This window comes from Trachinotus anak, unplaced genomic scaffold (genome assembly GCF_046630095.1).
Source record: "Trachinotus anak isolate AG129_WGS33_773 ecotype Australia unplaced genomic scaffold, CSIRO_AGI_Tana_v1 ptg000005l, whole genome shotgun sequence".
Taxonomy (NCBI): domain Eukaryota; kingdom Metazoa; phylum Chordata; class Actinopteri; order Carangiformes; family Carangidae; genus Trachinotus; species Trachinotus anak.
Window position 1 is genome coordinate 8,035,336 of NW_027273856.1, and position 22,051 is coordinate 8,057,386.

Genomic DNA, 22,051 nt, shown 5'->3' on the forward strand with positions numbered 1-22,051 from the left:
ATGAAGGTGCCTCAACACAACAACAACAACAACAACAACAAGGTGCAGAAAATCAAACGTATGAACATTTTAAAAAACCTTCACCTGATGAAAACATGAAGAGGGTGACTCTGTTTTGGTAACTAACCATGTTACCATGACTACAGGTCTGTGATTGGACAGTTTGGTCCTCAGACCTCATGTTGCTCCTGTGACAGAATCATCAGGCAGCAGCACCTGTCACAACGCAACATTTACCTGCCATATGCTGAACATATATACACCTGTACTGGGGACATGTTGTAATGCAGTCACACTCTGATTCACACACACAGAGGTTACAGGACAAACAGGTTCTACAGCGGAGGAGGGAGTGACCTGTCAGGAGGGGGCGGGGTCAGAGGAAGAGAAATCTTTCAGCTGCCAAACTGATCAGAGTGAGGATCATTTATATTTTCAGTGGTGAGTTAATTCGTAAAAAACATGCATTAATTTGTATTTAGGTAACACAACACATTACACCTGCTTAGCATTAGACTGTTAGCATGTAGCTCAGAGCAGAGTACAGCCTCACAGAGGTGGTAGACCCTCTATTATCCACTATACAGGGAGTCTGTCATTCTGTAGTGCTGTCCAAATGTATAGTGAAATTTATTATACCCTATATGGTGGAGTATCCCACAATGCATCATGAAAAGTGTACAACCAGTGCATTTGTGCTGATAGAAAGAAACACGGTGCAGAGAAAATGACCTGAGTAGAGTCTGACAGGTTTTTACTGCTCCTGATGAGCGGAGTGTGGAGGCGTCTGGATGGTGGAGGGAGCAGCGGGTCAGGGTTTCACCTGGGTGTTGAGGCCCTGCAGGGACTCAGAGAACCTGGAGGTTTGCATCATGTTGTACAATGTGACTCTTGGTGGAGCTGATGTGGAATCATGTTTATATGAACTGATAAAACAACAAATCATCTGATCGTCACCCACGGTCAAAACCGTTTTCAACACATTTACAAAACATTATTTCTGTGAAAAAAAAAAAAAAAAAAAAAATCAACAAAGTGCACAAACTGTCATCGGTGTGAACACAGCTGAGATATACTGAGGAATGTAAAAGGAATGAGTGCTGCAGATCTGCTCAGCGTGATACCTTCACATCCCTGTCTCCTGTTCCAGCAGATTCAATCACCCAGAATTCCCAGCGGCTCTGTTCATGCATTTCATGTGTCAAGTTTTACAGACCCCTCTCTGAGTGTCTGAAGATGGATATGGAAAAGAAGAGTTGAGCTCTGTCCTGTGTCTACTCTTTCTTCTTCTTCTTCTTCTTCTTGCGCTCTGGGGAGCTGTTCCAGTAGTAGAGCACCTGCAGGGTGATGATGCCGTTACAGGCTGAAGATATGATGTAGGTCAGCGCCATCAGGGAGTCTCCAGTTTCCTGCAACAAGACAACACACCTCTGAACAGTGTGGCAGTGACGGCTCCAGCTCTGCTCCTGGACCTGGACCAGGACCAGGACCTGGACCTGGACCAGGCTGCAGGACACGTTTCAGACGCAGTGACATCAGTGTCTGTGTGTCTCCTCAGACGTCTGCAGACGGAGCGAGAGCTGCACATGTACTGCTCACGTCTGATTCTATCATAGTTACACTTACTGTGACTGAATGAGCTCGGAGCCTGTTTTTATCTTCAGTTTCTAGTAAATAAATAACTGGAGCATTTCAAACTTAAAAAATCAACAGCGCCACAGTGTTTATTATTTACTGTTTCATTGACTGTTTCTGAGGTAATCATCAGTTAATCATGATATTAATTTCAGGTGATGAAGAAAACAAACATGTGCACGCTGTAAACATCTGTAAACAGCTGCCTGCTGTTGCAGCACAGTTTCCTTCTTATTCAAGTTGGAACAAAAACTTTGTCAGGTTTTAAAAGCCAAACAGAGTCCTACCACAAGTGTCCTATTGGGAAAATAGGGAACTATAAGCTCTCGTACCTTGGAGAGCTTATAGTTCCCTATTTTCCCAATAGGACACTTCGCTCTCTAAATGCAGGTCAACTTGTGGTTCCCAGAGTTAGTAAGAGTAGAATGGGGGGCAGAGCCTTCAGCTATCAGGCTCCTCTCCTGTGGAACCAGCTCCCAGTGTGGGTTCAGGAGGCAGACACCCTCTCTACCTTTAAGATCAGGCTTAAAACTGTCTTGTTTAGTAAAGCTTATAGTTAGGGCTGGCTCGGGTATGTCCTGAACCATCCCTTAGTTATGCTGCTATAGAGCTAAACTGCTGGGGGATTCCCATGATTCACTGGGCGCTCTCTCCCTATTTCTGTCTCTCTCCCCCGCTCTCTCTCAATGACTTCATGCCATTAACTTTGTTTTTTTTTTTTCTCTCCCATAGTTTGTGCTTCTCCTCTCTCTCCCTCTCTCTGTCCTCATTCTGCAGGTATCTCTGCCTCGGGAGCAGCAGGATCCAGATCCACCACTACTCATCTTTACTATTACTATTACCTGTCTTTATTATTAATAACGCCATTACCGACACAGCTGTTCCTGGTCTCTCTCTCTTCTCTCCCCTCTCCTCCCCCTCCCCCTCTTTCTATCTTCCCCTAAACCCAACTGGTCGAGGCAGACGGCCGCCCACCCTGAGCCCGGTTCTGTTGGAGGTTTCTTCCTGTTAAAAGGGAGTTTTTCCTCCCCCCTGTCGCCAAGCGCTTGCTCGTTGTGGGAACTGTTGGTTTTTTCTCTGTAACAAAGTAAGGTCTTGACCTTACCCTGTAAAGTGCCTTGAGATAATGTATATTATGATTTGGCGCTATACAAATAAAATTGAATTGAATTGAATTGAACAGAGGAACTGGATGTTTTTTGTCATTCTCACAGTGAGGCGACAGCTCGCTCTCTCTCTCACACACACACACACACACACACACACACACACACACACACACACACACACACACACCTGTAGTGAGGTGAAGATGCGGGCGAGAGACCCAGCGAACAGCAGGAAGACAGAGACAGCAGACAGCTGACCTGTGTGTCCGTTACTGTAGTTGGTGGCTGCCTGGATCAGCTGAGACAACAACACACACACACACACACACACACACACACACACACACATCATCATCATCATCATCATCATCATCATCATCGTCATCATCATCAGTCTCCTGTGTTGTGTGTTGGTGAATATGGATCAGTAACTTTATGTTAGCAGTCCTTCATTAGCTGCTAGCAGCTGCTGTTTGTACTGTTACCATGGAAACAAGACAACAATCCCTGGATAACTTAGCTGTCTGTCTGTAGAGTCTGCAGACTAATCAAACATTATTGATAAACATGATCATGATTATGAACAGATGATTTCTCATCATGACTCTGCAGTGTGTGTGTGTGCGTGTGTGAGAGACATGAGAAACACAACCACGATGTCATTATCCATGTGTCAGTATTGCGTTGTGGTTGCCCACCCTGCCGATGATGATGGCTGGCATGTTGGAGGCCTGCATGGACGTCACCACCGCCATGGGAGTGACTGGAGACAGCAGCAGGACCAGGAGGCCAAAGTACACGACCAGGAACAGGAGACCTGGGACAGAGGAAACACAGAGCCTGTCCCTTCAGCTCAAAGCTCCAGCTATCAGACCTCTGCATCCTGTTTCTGCTCTGACTTTATTCTGAAAGTCCTGAAAGGAAGCTGAAATTCTGCTGCTTTTGATGCCTCTTTCAGACGTTTGTCTTCTCGCTGCTTCTCTGCTGTCTCCTGTTCATGAACTGTGACACAACCAATCAGATTCTTTCCTCAGTTCATATTCAGTATTTGTTTTTGGATAGCGCTGTCATTTACTTATGAGATGATATATTAAATGTTTTGATTTGAAAGTTCAGTCTCTGCTTCCTGTCTCCCAGCCTGCAGCAGGTCTCTGGTCCAGATGTCGTGATATGTCAGGGAGGGACATGTTTAACGTAGAGTTGAATGAATCAGACTAGGAAGCAGATCCAAAATAGCAGCGTTGATCAGAACTCATCACTAAAACACTTTTTTTAATTACAATTAATTTACAATTATTTATCAGTAAAATGTCTCAGTAATGTTTTCTGGCTACAGCTTAAATCTAGTTTCCCTGTAGGGTCACTTAAATAACCCTCCTGTCATCGTCTGGAGTTGAACGGTGTCTTTGGTGCCTCAGCTCCTCAGTAACCAAACAGTGACATCACTGACACCTGGGCGCGCCTGCAGCCTCACCTCTGCTGGTTCTTCCTCCGTAGTGCTGAATGAGGAAGCCGATGGCGACGGTCTGCAGCATGAGGAAGAGAGCCTCGCCCCAGGCACTGAGGAAACAGGCAGCGCATGTTACTCAATGAGTTTCTCACGATATGAAACCACACTCTGTCTAAATCTATCAGTTACACTTATGAAGTGACAGCAGTGCAACAGTCAGCCGAGCTCCATGTTCACAGACTCCACAGTTCATCTGACGATGGCCCCACCTGAAGGGGAACTTGTTGGCGATGCTGTAGGCCATGGTTCCTGTGATGGCCAGCAGCTCCAGCAGCACAGTCTTGAAGCTCAGCCCCTCAGCGCTCTTCGCTCCCATCAGCTTCAAGATCTGAGGCACTTTCACTGTGAGGAGGAGGAGGAGGAGGAGGAGGAGGAGGAGGAGGAGGAGGAGGAGGAGGAAGGTTGATGTGAACAGGGCAGGTTTCTAAAAACACTCAAGATTTCAGATCACTGCAGTAAGATCAAAGTAAAATCCACTCTGGCTGCTGATCTCTGGATTAGCTGTTTATTGATGGACATTTTTCAATATTAATACCAATATTATTATAAACCTGTTTTTAGTAAAAGAAAAGAGGCTCAAGTTGAAAAATTAGATCTAAAACCATGAGACATAATGAGACTAAGTCTGATCTCTGTTAAATATACTCAGTCCTTTTCACTGACCTGAATGTTTCATTGCTGAGCCTGGACTAAAACAACAAAGACTAAACCTGATTTAAAAGAATATAAACCTGAGACTAGAGATAAAGGAGGAGACAGAGGAGCAGAGCTGAGCTGTTTTACCCATCACTGAGCCCAGGATGATGCCGATGCCCAGACCTTTGCTCAGGACAATCTTCAGACATGGCACTGGTACAAAATATACAAAACACACAGGTTAGCCGGCTGTCATACATCACATCAGACTGCACACACACACACACACACACACACACACACACACACACACACAAACAATCTCTGTTGTTGAGATCGGTTCGACTCTTTCCAGAGAATCTGTTGACTATTAGAAAAATATCAAACTACAGCCGACGTCTGTGATGTGATACCGAGTCCTGATGTAGTTCTGATAAACTGACTGATGCCACGCTCCCACATGACATGAACCGCACCTAACACCAGAGGTTCAGTCTGGTCTCAGCGACTCACCTGACTTTTAACCCCCACGTACAAATGACAGCGATGAGCCAATCAGTTTAGTGCAAGTCACACCTTAGTCTAAAGGTTAAACCCTCGTCACCCAGGTTCTCCTAAGGTGTAGACGTGTTCACAGTAATCTGGTTGCAGACGTAGACCTGACCTGAGTGTTTCCTAAAGATCACCAGTTAAACAGTAGGTGTGGGGGTCAGGTCTGACAGGTGGCTTCAGGCTTCACCTCAGGTGAACCAGAGTCAGACTGAAACTGTGTTTTCTCCACAGGTTTCCTGCTGCACGAAGAGCAAGAGCAGTTTGAAGTAAATGTAAAGTTTATGTCACATACTGACATGTGATCCCTGCAGGGGTTGAACCTAAATGTCAGAAATACAAACAGCAGCTGATCTGAGTTCATCTCTTCTTCAGAATCTGAGGTGGATGCTAAAAAACTCCTTTACTTTCCTGCAGTGATTTCATTAGTTTTTTTTCTGTGTTGTTTTATTCTTCATATGACGTGTTTGAAGTGTATCACTATGTTTATGTTAACGCGTCCGTTTCCTTCACTCTGACAGCTCAGTCTGACGTGTCCAGGCTGGCGAAGCTTTTATTGTGTAGGAGTCAGGTTGTTTCCTTGCTCTCTGATCATCTGACAGTTTGTTTCCGTGTGTAGATTCAGTTACACACACTTTGCATTAACCCCCATTAAACACAGACCAACACACAGCAGTTATCTCTTAGCTAGTTGTCTCCATAAAATCAGAGCAGCTAGTTTCCCATCAGCAGCATGTTAGCTTCAGCACTGACATCTTCCCGCCTCTGCTCGTCACTGAGCTCAGATGAATCATCCACTCACCGTCCAGGAAGTTCAAGTTGAGGAAAAACTCGTCGTAACATGATTCCGGCATAAAATATGTCAACAGGAGCCCTTTGAGAGGGTCCATGAAGGACGACCCTTTATCCAGCACTGTTTTGTCCGCCATTGTGGACATTAAAGGTGACGTTGCCGTTCAATGTGTAACAAATTAAGAGCCCTCCCAGTTCTCGTGATTATACAAAGGTTCCGCTTTTTGAACACGGAGAATTCTTCTTCTTCTTCTTCTTCTTCTTCTTCTTCTTCTTCTTCTTCTTCTTCTTCTTCTTCTTCTTTATTATTATTATTATTATTATTATTATTATTATTATTATTATTATTATTATTATCTCAGACTGTATACAACAGTTCTTTTCATTACAGGAGAGTAACTATGACCTGAGAGGTATTTGGAAGCTTACTGTACAAAAATCTAAAAAATGGATTAAAAGCAGATGAGTCTCTGTTGTAGGGGTTAGATAAAGGAACAATGCCAATATAAATTTAAAAAAGTGTAATTCCCTTTGGTTAAAAAAAGAGATACCCAGTGTAAAGCTGTTTTTGAGGGATACAAATGTGAATGGTTTATTTTTCTTAAATTATGGAATAATGATAATAGAAATGTAAAAATGTGTCCTTTCATTTTGTGTTTTTAGGAGTTGTTTCAAAAGTTGTTTCTGGGGTTTACAAGTCCTTCCTTTTGGCTGGGTAACTTACATGGATTAAATAGTTAGAATGGAGGCAGGCATATATAAGCATGTTGCTTCAGCCTGAGCCTGTTCAGTCACGACTTCATACATAAACTGTTGACTTTGTTTATTTGTTTTGTTTTGTGTCTATATTGCAAATATTGTGTATGGTGATTGAATAAAAACTATAACTACTTCTACTGCTATTACATTATTATTATTATTATTATTATTATGAATGGTTATTACTACATTATTACACAAGGTGAAAACAATACCAGCCTGCTCTTAAGAACATGGGGAACTCATGAATGAAACACCGGGTTAATAACCATGGATAGTTTGCTCCTGGTCCCGTTGGAGGGACCAGGAGCTGCGCAGCTCTTTGGTGCCTCCCTCTGGTTCAACTGCCACACTGCACCTCAGTAAAGCGCAGATGGAAACAGATGTGAATTACATGCTTTTCATAGTCGAAATGTTTCTGTCCTGAAAATATTTCTGCTTTGGACTGAGACTTTAAAAAAGCAGTATTATCTTCCTTCATTTGTATGCATGCTGTTTTCTGTTCTGTAAGTTGGGCCCATATAAATAGAAAGTGTATGTTCAGTCTCAAATGTCTGCAGTTTGAACTTGAGCTGTTCATGGATACAGGGCTGTAAAAATGTGGTCTCCTCTTCAGCCCTTTATTAACCTTTATTGGGTGTATAGGCTGTGACATGTAACATTATCACATGATTCCAGTACAGTCTGTCATCACCAGGGGGGTTATGAAATTATAGATTAAATGTATATAAAATGAAAATATTTACAGATATGGAGACCTGATAGAAGAATAACCTGTTAACAAATTCCATGGATTTAAATCAGTACAGATATTTACAAATTTACAAATTACACATATCTGTATTTCTACATATAAAGCTAGTGATTATCTGTAAATATTCCCAATAACAATATATTTACATATGTCTAATATGTGTGACAAATATTTAAAAAAGCGGCTAAAATCGAATATTTTAAAATATTTGTTTATTTGTTAATGTATTTATTTATTCAATACATTTCAAAATATATTTATATATAATATACATTTTTTTCCCATTTAGATTGAACAGATTGAAACATATTTATAAATCTAATCATTATTAATATAACCTCTGTAATTTACACATGATGTCATCCTATGAGGGACATTTGTAATAATCTAATCTAGAGGTTCTTTATGCAGCCTCATATTTTGGCGGGAAAATGAAACATCGTTTTTTTTATTTCCGCATCGCTTTACTGTGACCTGCGCTCTGGTCTGAGACACCCGGTTCTGGAAACCTGGATCCAGTCAGTACAGGGAGCGGGGTCTCCCGGTGTAAACCGGATCACACACACTCCGGTCCAGCAGGGGCAGTGTGCTCCTGTAATAATGGTCCGGACTGATCAGTGGAACCCGCTGTGTCCTCAGCTCTTCCTGTGGACTCTGTTGACACGATGGGGACAGACAGTAAAGTGGTCTCTGATCAGGTCCGGACTGTCCCGCTGTCAGAGTCTCAGCTGGACTTCTCCGGACAGCCGTACTCCGTGTCCGTCCTGAAACCCGGATACTGTCTCCCGCAGACCGACGGGACGTTCAGAGCCGACGGGACCATCACCCTCATAACGGGACCCAAGACCATTCTGGTGGACACCGGGGGACCGTGGGACCGGGACTTTCTCCTCACGTCACTGAGGGAGCGGGGTCTGGAGCCGGGAGACGTTAACGTGGTCGTGGGGACCCACGGACACTCAGACCACGTGGGGAATCTGAGTCTTTTCCCAGCAGCGCTGATGGTTGTAGGTTATGACGTCAGTGAAGGGGACAGCTACCGTCCCAACGAGCTGGCAGACGGACACGGTTACGTCATCGACGAGCATGTAGGTGTCATCCTCACAACAACAGCAACACTGAACTAACACTGCTAAAAGTGTGAGAAAAGTGAATGGAGGCTGGTCTAAGACTGATACAAAGTAACAGGTGCTGCCCAACCACATCTCTGCAGGGTGTTAGTTCATCACTTCATCACTTCACCAGTTATTCAGTGAGTTGATCAGCTGATCATCCAAACTGAACCTGACCTGTCTGTCCTTCATCTAAATCAGACTCCATCACCTCAGAGACGACATGAGGTTTGTCTTTGTCAACAAAAACAAACCCTCACCTGCACTGAGATGAAGGTGAGGGTGTGACCCCTCACAGCGGTACATCCAACTACTTCATCAGCCTCTGGGATTGTCTGTCTGTCTGCCTGGAAGCATCTAAAACACCTTAATGATCTGAGGGATGAAGCTTGACAGTCAGAAATTCACAGTATCTCCCTGGATTCAGTTCATTTACACACAGGAAAAGTGATAAAACTGCTACTGTGTGAAGAAATGAAAAAAAGAGAAGTTCAGACCCTGCCCACTGTCACACCTGTACACACCTGAGCAGTCGTAGTGTAGGATCCAGACAGTAAGAACAATTGTCGCCTTAGCTGGAGTTTATACTGATTACATAACATGGGAAACCACCTCCTCCCACACACCTCTGATGTGTGTACCATCACTACACACTCACTGTTTCTCTCTGAGATGTTGTGTCGATTTGTTTTTTTTTATAACGGAGTCCAGCTGTTCCCATCATGCACTGTTCCCATCACTCAGCTGTAGGGTGCAGCCTGGTTGGTGCTGTGCAGAGACACCAGGAAGAGACGTGTGCAGCCACTGAGGAGCTGAGCAGAATGAAAGCAATGTGTCTGACACACACAGACAGATGTTGATCTGTTGAGTCGTGTTTCATTTCACCATCAGTTCACAACATTTGTCTCAACTAAACTGTTTTAGTCAACTGAAGAGAAACTAAACTTAAAGTAAAGATGACTAAAGCTAATGTGGACTTTTGATCTCAGGACTAAGTCTAACAAGCTGACAGACATACAGCTGTCTTCATGTGATGGGGCTCAGTGGGCTGATGTGCTGTTCTAACCAGTCTGTCCTCTCCTGCAGGTCTCTGTGGTTCCCACTCCAGGCCACACAGGGCAGGATGTCAGCGTTCAGGTGAGGGGAACCTCAGCCGGCACAGTGCTTGTTGCAGGGGACTTATTTGAGCGCTGCTCCGATGAGGACAGCTGGCGGGATCTGAGTATGAACACTGCAGTACAGGAGGTCAGCCGCCGAGAGGCGTTTCGCACAGCTGATGTCATCATCCCGGGACATGGACTCCCGTTTAGAGTCCTCAGGGACTGATGAACCAGGTTATGTAAGGACGTGACTTCATAGACATTAGGTGGCGTTTTGATGATGTCATCACACTGAGAGCTCAGCTGTTTTCACACCAGCACCTGGTCATCCTACTGATGAGTTCACCGTCATATAGAGGAGAGGAGCCCCTCAGCTACCAGCCAACCAACCAACCAACCAGCCAACCAACCAGTCAACCAATCAACCAACCAACCAACCAGCCAACCAACCAGTCAACCAATCAACCAACCAATCAACCAACCAACCAACCAGCCCACCAACCAACCAACCAGCCAACCAACCAGTCAACCAATCAACCAACAGGCTACACAAGATTACACATCTGTGGCTGTAAAGTAAAACCTGACAGACTAGTTTGCTGCTGACGCTGGTGTTCATGTCGACAGCAACAGGGTGTGACCTGCTGCGACACAGTGTACTGTCATAAAACCCACTGGATGAACCTGTGTTGCTCTTTACGTTAATGGCCTCAGTGATTAGTGGTTTTGTAATCATATAAACTGCAGATATATTCACAGATATGACTGACATGCTTGATTAATACATTAAATAAAATATATTTTACTATAAATGTCCCCTCAGTGGTCACTTTATTAGGAACACCACTCTAACCTAGGATCCAGATGTTAAACCTTCCTCTGAGACTCTGCTCCATGTTGACCTGACTGCATCACATCATGCTGCAGGTCTCCTGCTCCACCACGTCCCATTACCATGTGACCATGCAGCATAGTCACATCACAGTGCAGCGATGTCAGTTAAAGCAAATGAACTCAAACGTGTGATGCTACATTTTGTCTTCCGCTGATATGAAAGGAAAACTGGCCCAGTCTCATTTTCCAGGACTGACCTCCATGAGAGGTCTGTGTGATTTTCACATCCTTTACTCTGGTTTAAGTGTCTCAGATAGAGAGTTTGTTGCAGTGAGTGACGCGCGGGCTCGATGTGCACAGCAAACCACCAATCACAATCATTCTTGATCAGTTTATCAGACAGGAAAAACAGGCCCCCGCCCTGCCAGTCATCACCACAGCCTGAAAAGGCCTCAAGTGGAGGCGACGCCTGTGTTTCACACTTCATCCAATCACTTCGTCCTCCACCTGCTGACTGACACAAACAATGGAAGAACCACAACAGCTACAAAAAAAGGTTTGACCCCAACTGACCTGAACACTTCCTGATCTGGAGTCAGGAAGGTGATGATGAACCACAACATTCACAAGGAGAACAAATCACTACTCTGTCTGGAATTAAAGAATTAAAAACAAATCAGAAGTAGATTCCACTGACTGCATCAATCTGAACGACTCACCTTGTTCTGAACAGTGTTTGTGCTCCTGCCTGTGTCATACGTTAACATCGAGAGCCGCTCCTGTTGGAGAGGCTGTTGATTTATTCTCCACCAGAGGGCAGAGTCTCACTGGATATAACTTCAATATCAAGTCGCACAACTCAATCCTTTCTGTCACAAACAACAACACAGAGAATCTGGTCCACACAGTCACTGTCCTCATGACATGCGCTCTCTGTTCAGTCTCACCTGTCTCTGTTTGGAGCTCTGTTAGATTTACACTGTTCATTTCTTTCATGATCTACAAATATAGAACTGCTTTTTTTTTTTTTTTTTTTTAATATAAAGTTAGAGGTAATTTTATTTCCCCTGCAGATTTCACCTGGAGCCTGTGTCTCAGTCTCCTCCTCTGATCTTGGTCTTGGTTTTGTCTGAAACCCGACAGATCTGGATCTGGTCTCAAAATGAAGCGGGTGAAACAATTCGGTTTAAGAACAGGAGAAAATGATGGATGAGAGGAAACACACCTGAGGCTAGAATATAGACGTGTGTTTTGACAGAGACAGAATTGGCAGAAAACTGCAGAGACACACACACACTCATACAGGCGGGGTGATGATAAGATTGGTCAACTTCCTGCGTAGTTCTCACACACACACAGATGAGTGTGTGAGCATGCTGGGCTGAAAGCCTCTCACTGCTCTTCCTCTGGATCTTCACCTGTCCTGATCATCAACAGGTAACCTCACTCCATCAGCTACACTGACACACAACATTTCTCTTGCAAAAAGTGTGTGTGTGTGTGCGTTTGTGTGCAGTATGTTTCTCATACAGTTGTAGAAACTCCTCTTCAGAGATGTGAGTAGATGAATGAGTTTTAGAAGCAGGCGTGTTGCATATAAAACCTGCAACAGTTGAATTACTGATGAAAACATCACAAATGAACATAAATGAAAGGCAAATATTTTTTGAAATCATTTCTGAAATGTTCTGAGGAGGAAGTCCAATATTTCTTAGCCAATTTGTTGCCGTGCATCAGTGAGTTCTGCTTTCTGCAGCACACACTCTGTTCCTCTTTGACTACAGTCAATGAGTTTCATGCATTAAATAAATACATTATGTTTTATTATGCTCTATGTGAGATGATGTAATCACTCGTAATCTCTCAAATACTGATCGGTTTTGAGTAAACACTGACTACACACTGAGGTGTAGTTGTGTGCATCCACAGATTATCTACTTTGAAACTTAATGTACTTGCATATATTATTTTTTATTTTTATCTATACTTATTTTTATTTTTGTGGTCTTTTAACCATTGAAATACTGTAAATTGTTATTTTAGCTGCAATACACACCAGAAGCTGTCAGCACAGTCTGTCCTTTTAGATAATTTTACATCATGTTAATGCAGGTCAAAGCAGACAGTCACAGGGAGGGGTCACCTTCACAGACTGCAGAGAAGTGTGTGTCTGCAAGAAAACACAAATGTATTCAGCAGCAGTGAACAGCAGCAGCAGCAGCAATTCAGTTTTACTCGGTGATCCAGGAAACAGAGAGACAAGATCAGAAAAACTATGAGTTAACATTGGATCCCATACTCACATGAAATATATCTACATATACTGAAATTTCATATATGAAATATATGTAAATATAAAATTAAAACATAGATGTAAAAATTATAGAAAAAACTGTTTGAAATTGGAACAATTTCATTTATTGACATTTGTTGCAAAATATGTGTTTATGTATGTATATAGTGTAGACATATGTAAATACATATCCATCCCAAAGCCTGTGAATATGTGTAGATATAATAAACAGTGGCTCTAAAAGTCTGAGACCACAGTCAGAGACAGACATTAGAATTAATAAGAAATTAATTAGAAAAACATATGTAACAAACTTTTATATGTATGTTGTTTTAATTGAAATACTAACATAAATGGTAACATGTTATAATATATAAAAACTTATCATGTAGATATTTTTAATATATCAACATAAACAAATTTTACTTTGGGTACTTTCATATCTTTGTATTTATGTAAATATATGATAATAATAATAATATATCCTCATATATATCCTCATATATGGTAACATCACTCTTGAAATAAGGACACGTGTGTCATATATGACATTTCTGTCTGGGACGTTCGGAGAGAGAGAGAGAGAGAGAGAGAGAGAGAGAGAGAGAGAGAGAGAGAGAGAGAGAGAGAGAGAGAGAGAGAGAGTATCCCCTTCGCAGAAATACTTCAGTATCTGGTTCACAACACTCAGCAGGTGTTGATGAAGCTGTCTGCTGACTCTGTCCACAGGACTGCACAGCTTCGTTAATAAAATAACACATTTTTATTAACGTGGTTCTGTGATCACAACACGTTAACCACACACAGTATTTGATGAATCACTGAGGCTGTTTCAATCAGGAAATAAAACACAACTACACATGAACACAGAAGCTTTAAAGACGTAGGCGTTGACTCTGTTGTCCAGCTCTGTAGGGACAGAGGGTGGTTTAAATATTCATCAGCTGAGATGACGATGGGACGATGAACAGGTAGGAGTGTGATGACCTCATAGTGACGGTCGTCTTGCTGCTTCAGCTTGAACTAAAAGCTTCATTAGCCGGGCTGAGTTCAGGGGCTCAGACTGCAGCTCCCTCATTCATTTCAGTGAGTTGTCAAGGCAACGTGATGTAATCCAGATGAGGGTCTCGGTGGCCAATCAAACACATCACAAATCACATTCCTGGTGGATGAATCCCACTCCAGCTAAAATCCAGAGGCAGTACGCATCTGGATGGGCTCGGTCCAGTGTTTCCAGCTGTGTTTGCTCAAAGTGACTCGCTGCTCGTTGGCTCCCAAAGTGCAGCACATTGAGGAGCCGCTTCGTCACATTGGGGACGTTAAAGCTCCAGCAGAGCCCAGTCCTGCTGCCTCTCTGCATCACAGAGCTGTAGGTCTCCAGGTCACTGCTGCTCAGACAACCAGTGTGTCGTGAGGCGGTGCTCCTGTGCTCTACACTGTGACACCAGGTGTGATACATGCCCACAGCTTGTTTTCATTCAATCTTTTAACATCAGTACATGAACGTGTTTACGACACACCAGCTGCAGCTCGTTAGCTCTTCTCTGGGATGAAGATAATTACAGTTTATCACCTTTCAGTAGCTACACACTCTCATTCACTCTGTAGCACGTCATTTATATATTCACCTGCTGTGGATACAAGAGGTAACCATAGGAAGATGCTTTATTTACGCCAGGGTGGACTGAAGACAGGGTTTCCTGTTTCTTGGGTGATGTTCCTGTACACAGGCCTCTGCAGATGATGCACAGATGTGCATCATCTGCAGAGAGTGGGGGAGAGAGACATGCAGTAAAGGGTCCAGTCAACCAGGAGTAAAACCAGGGACCTGCTTCTCAGGGCTCATTAAGGTCACATGGTTTGTTCCTAACCATTTGGTGATGGGATGGCTCACAGGAGTTTACTCGAACAACAACAAAATCTGGTGGCATCAGGTCGTTTGTGTTCCTCTTGTAATGATGGTGTGAAGTGATAACATCCTGTTATAGCTTTTTTCTCCTTTTACGTGATTGTAGTCGTTTGGTAACAAAACCAAACTATCTATCTATTATTATTATTATTACTTCTGTTACGGTTAATGTTGAATTTTACTTTGCTGTCAGTGATGGAGGCTTTGTCAATAATTAATCTGCCAACATTAATCTGCCAACATTTAGCTCACATTTTTGACCTAACCCTTTTAACTGGCTTGATTCCAGCTCAGTGGAAAAGTAGTGGTATCCTTGCATGAAGGTGGCGCCTCAGCAGTCTGGTTTCCAAGGTTCATATTCATCACTTGATTCAAAAAATGAAAATCAAACTCAGTCCCCTGTATTGAATTAAAGGACGTCTGTCTTCTTCCAGTTGTAAAACTATTGTTCAGTCAGCCTTCATGTCTGTCCCTGACTAAGGAGATATCCTGTACTGTCCTGCTGCCCCATCAACACTGCAGCAGTTAAACCCTGTGGATCATAGAGCGCTACCCTTTATCACAAATGACTCATCACTGTTCTCTGTATCGAGGGTTGGACCTCCTCACAGTCAAGAAGAAACAGTCACTTCATGTCATTCATCTATAAAGCGCTGCTGTCAAAGCTTCCTAATGAACTAACCCTTTCTTCTCTCATTAAATCCAGTGTCCAGAGTCCACGATCCAGTGACTTACTGACCCTCAGTATCCCTCATGCTCACACTAACATTGGCAGAACAAGTTTCAGGTGCTATGGAACATTAAAACTGAACAAACTGCAAACTGCCCTCAAGCTAGAGTATGACATTTCCCTTGGAGATTTTAAAGCTTCAGTATATGTTGTATTTTATGACTATTGTAGTTGTTATTGTTAATTATTTGTTTCTTGTATTTTGTAGTTGTGTTGTCTTTGTTTGATTGATTTTATTATGTCTTATTCTTGTTCTCAGGTCTCTCTTGAAAAACAGATTTTAATTCCCTGCCTGATTAAATAAGTATTAAATATCTTAAAAAAAAAAAAAAAATTATAGGTGCTATAAATTATAAAGGTGCCCCCTCACAACACATAGTAAAATATTAAATAGCAAATACAAGGCATAAAATACTAAATAAATTAGAATAAATATAATTGCATGAAATAAATATGATTGTATTTAACGCTAGTGTTGCAGTTTAACACAACAGGCAAGTTTGAAGTGTGTTTTGAGATGGGATTTGAAGATATGATTCAATCTTACAGATGTCTTGTGGAAGTGAACTCCAGAGTTGAGAGGAAACAGCTGAAGACTCTGAACCTCATGGTGGTCAGACGAGCAGGAGGGACGGTGAGGTTAATGAAAGAGGAGGATCTGAGAGTACGGGCAGGTGTGCAGGAATGGAGGAGATCAGAGAGATACTCCAAAAATTGAGTGTGTCTGGATAAATATGATTTAAACCACGTGAGATTGGTGCCATTGATGCCAAAGGATGATAACCTCTCTTGAGGAGTATTACGAGAAATTGTGCCAGTGAGTAAGGCTAAGTAAGGTTAACAGTGCAGAACCAGCTGCAGGTCAGGTCAGCAGGTCATGACTTTAACCAAGGCTGTCTCTGTGCTATGAAGTTGGCAGACTCTAGACTGATATTGTCCAAACAGATGGTCATCAGTTAAAGAGCTTTTAGTTCCCTATTATCCTAACAGAACAGCCCCCTCTCTAAATGCAGGTCTACTGTGGTTCCAGTTTCTAAGAGTAGAATGGGGAGCAGAGCCTTCAGCTATCAGGTAGAACCCGGCCTGGGTCCAGGATCAGACCCCCTCTCTACATTTCAGGCGTCAAACTGTCCTCTTTGATAAAGCTTATAGTTAGGGCTGGCTCAGGTGAGCCCTGATCCATCCCTCAGTTATCACGGGGAACTCCCATGATGCACTGAGCTATCTCTCTCTGTCCTCATTCTGCAGGTATCTCTGACTTTTTCTAACCACACTTCTTTCTTCCCTCTCTCAGGTCATCATGTCCATCAACACCTCCTCTGTCTGCCCCAATGACAGTACAGGCTATAACAGCAACATCTTCACTGTGAGCATGTACTCCGGCATCTTCATTGTGGGCCTCATCTTTAATCTCACAGCACTGGCCTTTTTTTTCAGCTGCACCAAGTCCAGAACACAAACCATTGTCTACATGACCAACCTTGCAATAGCAGACACACTGCTCATCCTCACATTGCCCATGAGGATCTACTATTATATGGGTTTTGGTGGTCTTCCTCAGTGGCTGTGCGACGGCCTCGGTTTGGTCCTGAAGGCCAACATGTATGGAAGTATCTTCCTCCTCACTTGCATTTGCTTTGACCGTTGCATGGCCGTCTGCTTCCCGATGTCTGAGCACGTCAACCAAGGGAGGAAGAAGGCGCCGCTGGTGTGTGTTGGAATATGGGTACTCACCTTTGGAGCCAGCCTGCCCATCTACTTCTCCAAGCGCAAGCAAGTTCACTACACCAACTGTTTTGGTAACCTGCCGGTCTACGCCACACAACCTATTGTGGTTTTACCCACGCTGTTTGTGGGGTTTGGGATCCCGTTGGTAATCATGCTGGTCTGCTCCTGGGGTTTGGTCCGTGCTGTCCGACAAAGCACTGTGGCCCAGACCAACCTGGTGGACCGCAGAAAGATCCAGAGGATGATTGCTGCCAGTCTCTTCATTTTCCTGTTCAGCTTCCTCCCTTACCATGCCACCCTGGCTCTCCTCTCTCTGTACAAAGGGAACATAACATGCCCCATGCTAAGTGTATACCACTACAGCGTGATGGTGGCATGTCTGAACACAGTACTGGATCCCGTTGCATATTATTTCACCACAGAAACCTTCAGGAAGAATGTAGAGGTCGGTGTTGTTCAGAGGATGTTCCCTTTGAATAGTCAGTCATCTGAGGTGAACTGTGGCAGCAGAGCTAACAACAGTTGAAGAGCTTCTGAGGGACGAGCAGACAACGACCACGATAACTTCAACTTCATGACAATCAGAATAAGGGTGCACTTAAAGTTCATCTTGGAGCAGCTATAATGACTTTTATTTTGGGATCATATATAGAGTTCTGCAGGAATGAGTCCTAAATCCCTGAAACCAGTCACGTCATCACTTCAGGTCTGTGGTTAACAGCAGCTCAACACATTTTCAGGTTTTATTCTCTGACATGAAATCTGTCAGTAAATCCCCCAGTCCTGATTTCTTGAAGCTTTTCCGTCTGTTAAAAAAGACCAGTTGCTAACGAGCGTCTAAATGAAACATCATCAGTCGGACATGAAAACCGATCTCCTCACCAGTCCACCTTTACAGCCTCGTTGTGTTTCTACTCGCGCTCTTACAAACTGTTAGTAACAGAGGAAAGGCTTTTGTAGAAGAGCTCAGAGCTAAATCAGGTTGAAGTTCAGTGGTGGTGTCATGTGATCATGGTGTAGCTGGTTTATAGCCAAACATGAGCTTTTTACTGCTGCTGCTTGTATTTAGGCTTGAATCATAAAGTGGAGTCATTAGTGAAGATTGTCCTGCTGAACCAAACCTGTCAGGATCAGAAACTGTTGCTGATTTTCTCTAATCATCCAAAACACAATGGAGAAATCCTATTGGCTGTTTGTGAAGGGAACCAGGAGATGACTTCAGCGTTAGGCTCTATATTTAAAAGTTTGCATGTTATTATGGTGCCAGACAGAATTGACATGTGGTTTAACAGCTTTTGGCTCCAGGTAGAATTAGTGTTCTGCTGTTATTTATGACCTGATGCTGTGATGATGGAGAAATGTGCCAGAATCACCTGTTTTGTTTCAATATTACATGTTTATATTCTGTCTTAAGGTTATAATCAGTAATTTTTCCTCATTACATATCTAAAATGGTTAGACCTATTTTCTATGTGTTGTTGAATTGTGCTCTTACATTAAAATCAGTTATTTTAATCATGGTAACTCTCCATCTCATTGGTTGCCTGTCAGTGTGTCAGTGTTGTGTTTGTCTGACAGAAACTCAAATTGACTGTGATCTAGTTTGAAGTCTCATGTTTCGGATCCTCTTTCTCCACCTTGGTGTTTTTCAGCTCTGTGTGAAGGATGAAGGATTTTAGTGGCCGGACGTCTGGATCTGAAGCTATTAGAAAAACAAGCTGAGGAAATGTTAGACAACTCAGCTCCAGCCAATCAGAGACGGCCTGTGTCACTGAAGAGCGCCGACCAGTCGCTGACTTTAAATGTGAACCTGTTTGATTCAGTGTTTTTACTGGTTCTAATCAGCTGCTCTGTTTGTTGTGGAGAGGAGGAGACCTCTGTGGAGAATTCAGCTCCAGGTCAAAACCTCCTGAACCACTGACACTGAAGGATCCAGACCAGGAGAAGAGGACAACTCCCATGATCCCACACTGCTTCATGATGTCACTAAACACTAAACCTTTTTTATAATTTTGATTGCTGTAGCTCCAACCAGTCTGTCCAGTCTCCTCCGACCTCTCCTCAACAAGGTGTTTCTGTGCTCTGATGACAATAACTATCCACAGATAGATGCTAGGCGGAGATGAGCTCTTGAAATGCTTGAGTCTTGAGCCAGCTTGGCTTCTGAGTGGGCAGCTGTGAAGGTGAGAAGGGTGAGGTGTTCATTTTACATTTATTCATACACTTTGTCCAAAGGGACGTACAAGCAAGGTCCGATTCAAGAAACAGGTGATCGAGGGAAATCCATCGAGAAGTGCCACAAACCTTTTTTCCCATGTTCCACCTGAGACACAGGGCTGCAGGTGCACTGAGTAAGACATCAGAGAGACACTGACTGTGTTGTGATGGCTCAACAATGATGCCACCAACACTTCATGCATCATAAATGCATAGATAAGAGATGTTATAATGAGAACTGATGAGATAGGCTTTGACTGCACACAGGAAGGGAGGGAAAACATTCAGAAGACTGAGGCGTTGCCATGACGCACTTGTGTGGGTAGTTCCTGCAGATCAGTCTAATCTTTTGTGTCGTTCACTTCCATCTCTCAATCAATATCCAGATGTCAGATTTCAGTTTCACTACAACAGATTATCTGGTGTTGGGCCTGGGGTTAGAAACGCTGTTCAATGATCCAACAAACACTTTGTTTAAAGTATAATGTAGAACCCAAGGACTGACTACGTCTGTTACCCCCTGAAAAAGGTTCTGCAAAGAACCCTCACAGCAAGTAGTTCATATTGTGGTGTAGAATATATTAATAAAATTATTGTGTTCTCTATAATGATGCATGTATTTAGAGTTCATAAAAGTCATTAAAGTCCACGTGAGAAAATGTTGACGAAGTATTTGCAGCAGGCCATTACCCTTCCACAAAGATCTGTTAAGTAATCTATCTGGTTGTGTCTTTCAGTCAAACCACAGTACAGTGCTTCAGTGGTACAGTGGTTCAGAGACTACGTGAGAATAACTTCTGACTCATTAGCTGTGTTCTAATTCAGGGGCCGCACTCTTCGCAGGACGAGGTCTGTGATGGTGTGGCAGTGCAGGACGTATCACCGCAAATTTAATTTATGTACATATATTGAATTTCTATGAATGAAATATATGTACATATATTTATACAATATATAATACAAACATATGTAAAAATTACATATGAAACCTATTAGAAATTGGAACAGGAAAATGTTTGACACGTTGGCACTGTTACACACAGAGACGCACTCCCACCACCACAACAGCAGCAGCTGTTTGTAGGGAAGAGCTTGTTTAGAGTTTAAACCTTTATTTGATGGCAATACTGTTGCTGCACAAACTGAGACTGTTATTGTTCAGAACCAGAAACCAGCAGAAGAAGAGATTTACATGATACATGTTTCCTCTATGTGTTTGTGATCACAGAACAACCATTTCATTCAACAACAACACAAACTGATCAGCAGATAAAAAAAGTGTCAGATGCTGTTTTCATCATCTTTTACATCATCTTTTATCAGACTCATCGTATCTGATGAGAACAAGGACATGAGTTATCTCAGGGCTCAGAGTCAACAGCTGCTTTATTTACAGTCTATGAAGAGTTTATCATTTAATTTGATTTATAAAACACTAATGCAATTAACGAGGGATGACGATGAAATGAGAGAACTGTGACTGAGTTAACTCAGCAGCTGGTTTACAACATCCTGACCTCAGACCACACATCAACGTGTAGGAAGCAGCTCATTAGTTCCAGTAAATCCTCTGAAGGAGGAACAGCAAAGACAGTTGTGGAGTTCAAATACACAATTGGACTGAACAACAGCTGCTGCAAAGACAACACGGTCACTAACACTTCAATTCATTATCCATGTTGTTTCACCAGTTGTGACTGATAAGAGCCAATCAGGAGGAGAGGCAGGTGTCTATGTCATCGTTTCCAAAGGTCTCTGTTTCTGCCCCTCCAGAATAAAATACAACCCTGGAGTTTTAGACTGAAACAGACTCATCAGTGTTGCAGAAAGTCTCTGGAGGCTGGAGGTGTCACATTTGTAGGCTAGTAGAACCCAAATGCAGACAACAAAAACGGGACAATAGAAAAAGGTTTATTTAATGACAGAAAGAAACTAAAGGAGAAACTGAGATGTAAACTGAGGATGAAGCTGTCGAGCTCTTCCTCAGGTACTGACTCTGTGTGTGTGTGTGTGTGTGTGTGTGTGGGTGTGTGTGGGGAGGACAAGAATAAAAAAACAACAACAACAACAAAAAAAAAAAAACAGGCGGGAACACAAACATTGAAAATCCCGACTTAAGAACCAAGGAGGCAAAGGTAACTGAACACAGGCGGAACACATTAGGGCGGGGCAGACAATTAACAAGGTGGGAAACGTGAAAAAAAGACAGGAAGTAAGCTAACATGAGACAAACAAGGGATGTAATTTCAAAATAAAACAGGAAATAACCCAAAAGTCCAAACAAAGTTCAAAAGTGTTCAAACATCCAAATCACTATTTGTTTTTATTCTTATTTTTTATTCATATGTGCATCACCACAAAAATCAACCCAACGTTATTCATGA

General features: G+C 42.8%; 3 protein-coding genes and 1 long non-coding RNA gene across 5 annotated transcripts in view; 3 read left to right on the forward strand and 1 right to left on the reverse strand.

The window, feature by feature from the left end:
- Window positions 1-22,051, forward strand: part of LOC139621558 (uncharacterized) — a 292,521-nt gene that overhangs the window by 67,236 nt on the left and 203,234 nt on the right. The gene's annotated exons all lie outside the window — the stretch shown is intronic.
- Window positions 1,007-6,409, reverse strand: mpdu1b (mannose-P-dolichol utilization defect 1b). Its single transcript, XM_071478153.1, has 7 exons — window positions 6,242-6,409; window positions 5,038-5,103; window positions 4,464-4,596; window positions 4,219-4,304; window positions 3,443-3,561; window positions 2,932-3,042; window positions 1,007-1,409 (listed from the first exon to the last, which is right to left on the reverse strand). The coding sequence occupies exons 1-7, from the start codon at window positions 6,375-6,377 to the stop codon at window positions 1,275-1,277; spliced, it is 786 nt and encodes a 261-aa protein (XP_071334254.1). The 5' UTR covers window positions 6,378-6,409; the 3' UTR covers window positions 1,007-1,274.
- Window positions 8,376-10,768, forward strand: mblac1 (metallo-beta-lactamase domain containing 1). The gene is made up of 2 exons (XM_071478156.1): window positions 8,376-8,832; window positions 9,943-10,768. The coding sequence occupies exons 1-2, from the start codon at window positions 8,410-8,412 to the stop codon at window positions 10,180-10,182; spliced, it is 663 nt and encodes a 220-aa protein (XP_071334257.1). The 5' UTR covers window positions 8,376-8,409; the 3' UTR covers window positions 10,183-10,768.
- On the forward strand, window positions 10,948-18,959 carry LOC139621546 (lysophosphatidic acid receptor 6). 2 transcript variants are annotated; one of them, XM_071478154.1, is made up of 3 exons: window positions 10,948-12,227; window positions 16,272-16,356; window positions 17,017-18,959. In XM_071478154.1, exons 2-3 carry the CDS (start codon window positions 16,330-16,332, stop codon window positions 17,974-17,976), a joined length of 987 nt encoding a protein of 328 aa, XP_071334255.1. In that variant the 5' UTR covers window positions 10,948-12,227; window positions 16,272-16,329; the 3' UTR covers window positions 17,977-18,959. The 2 variants fall into 2 exon arrangements, with proteins under 2 accessions (XP_071334255.1, XP_071334256.1); XM_071478155.1 differs by lacking the exon at window positions 16,272-16,356.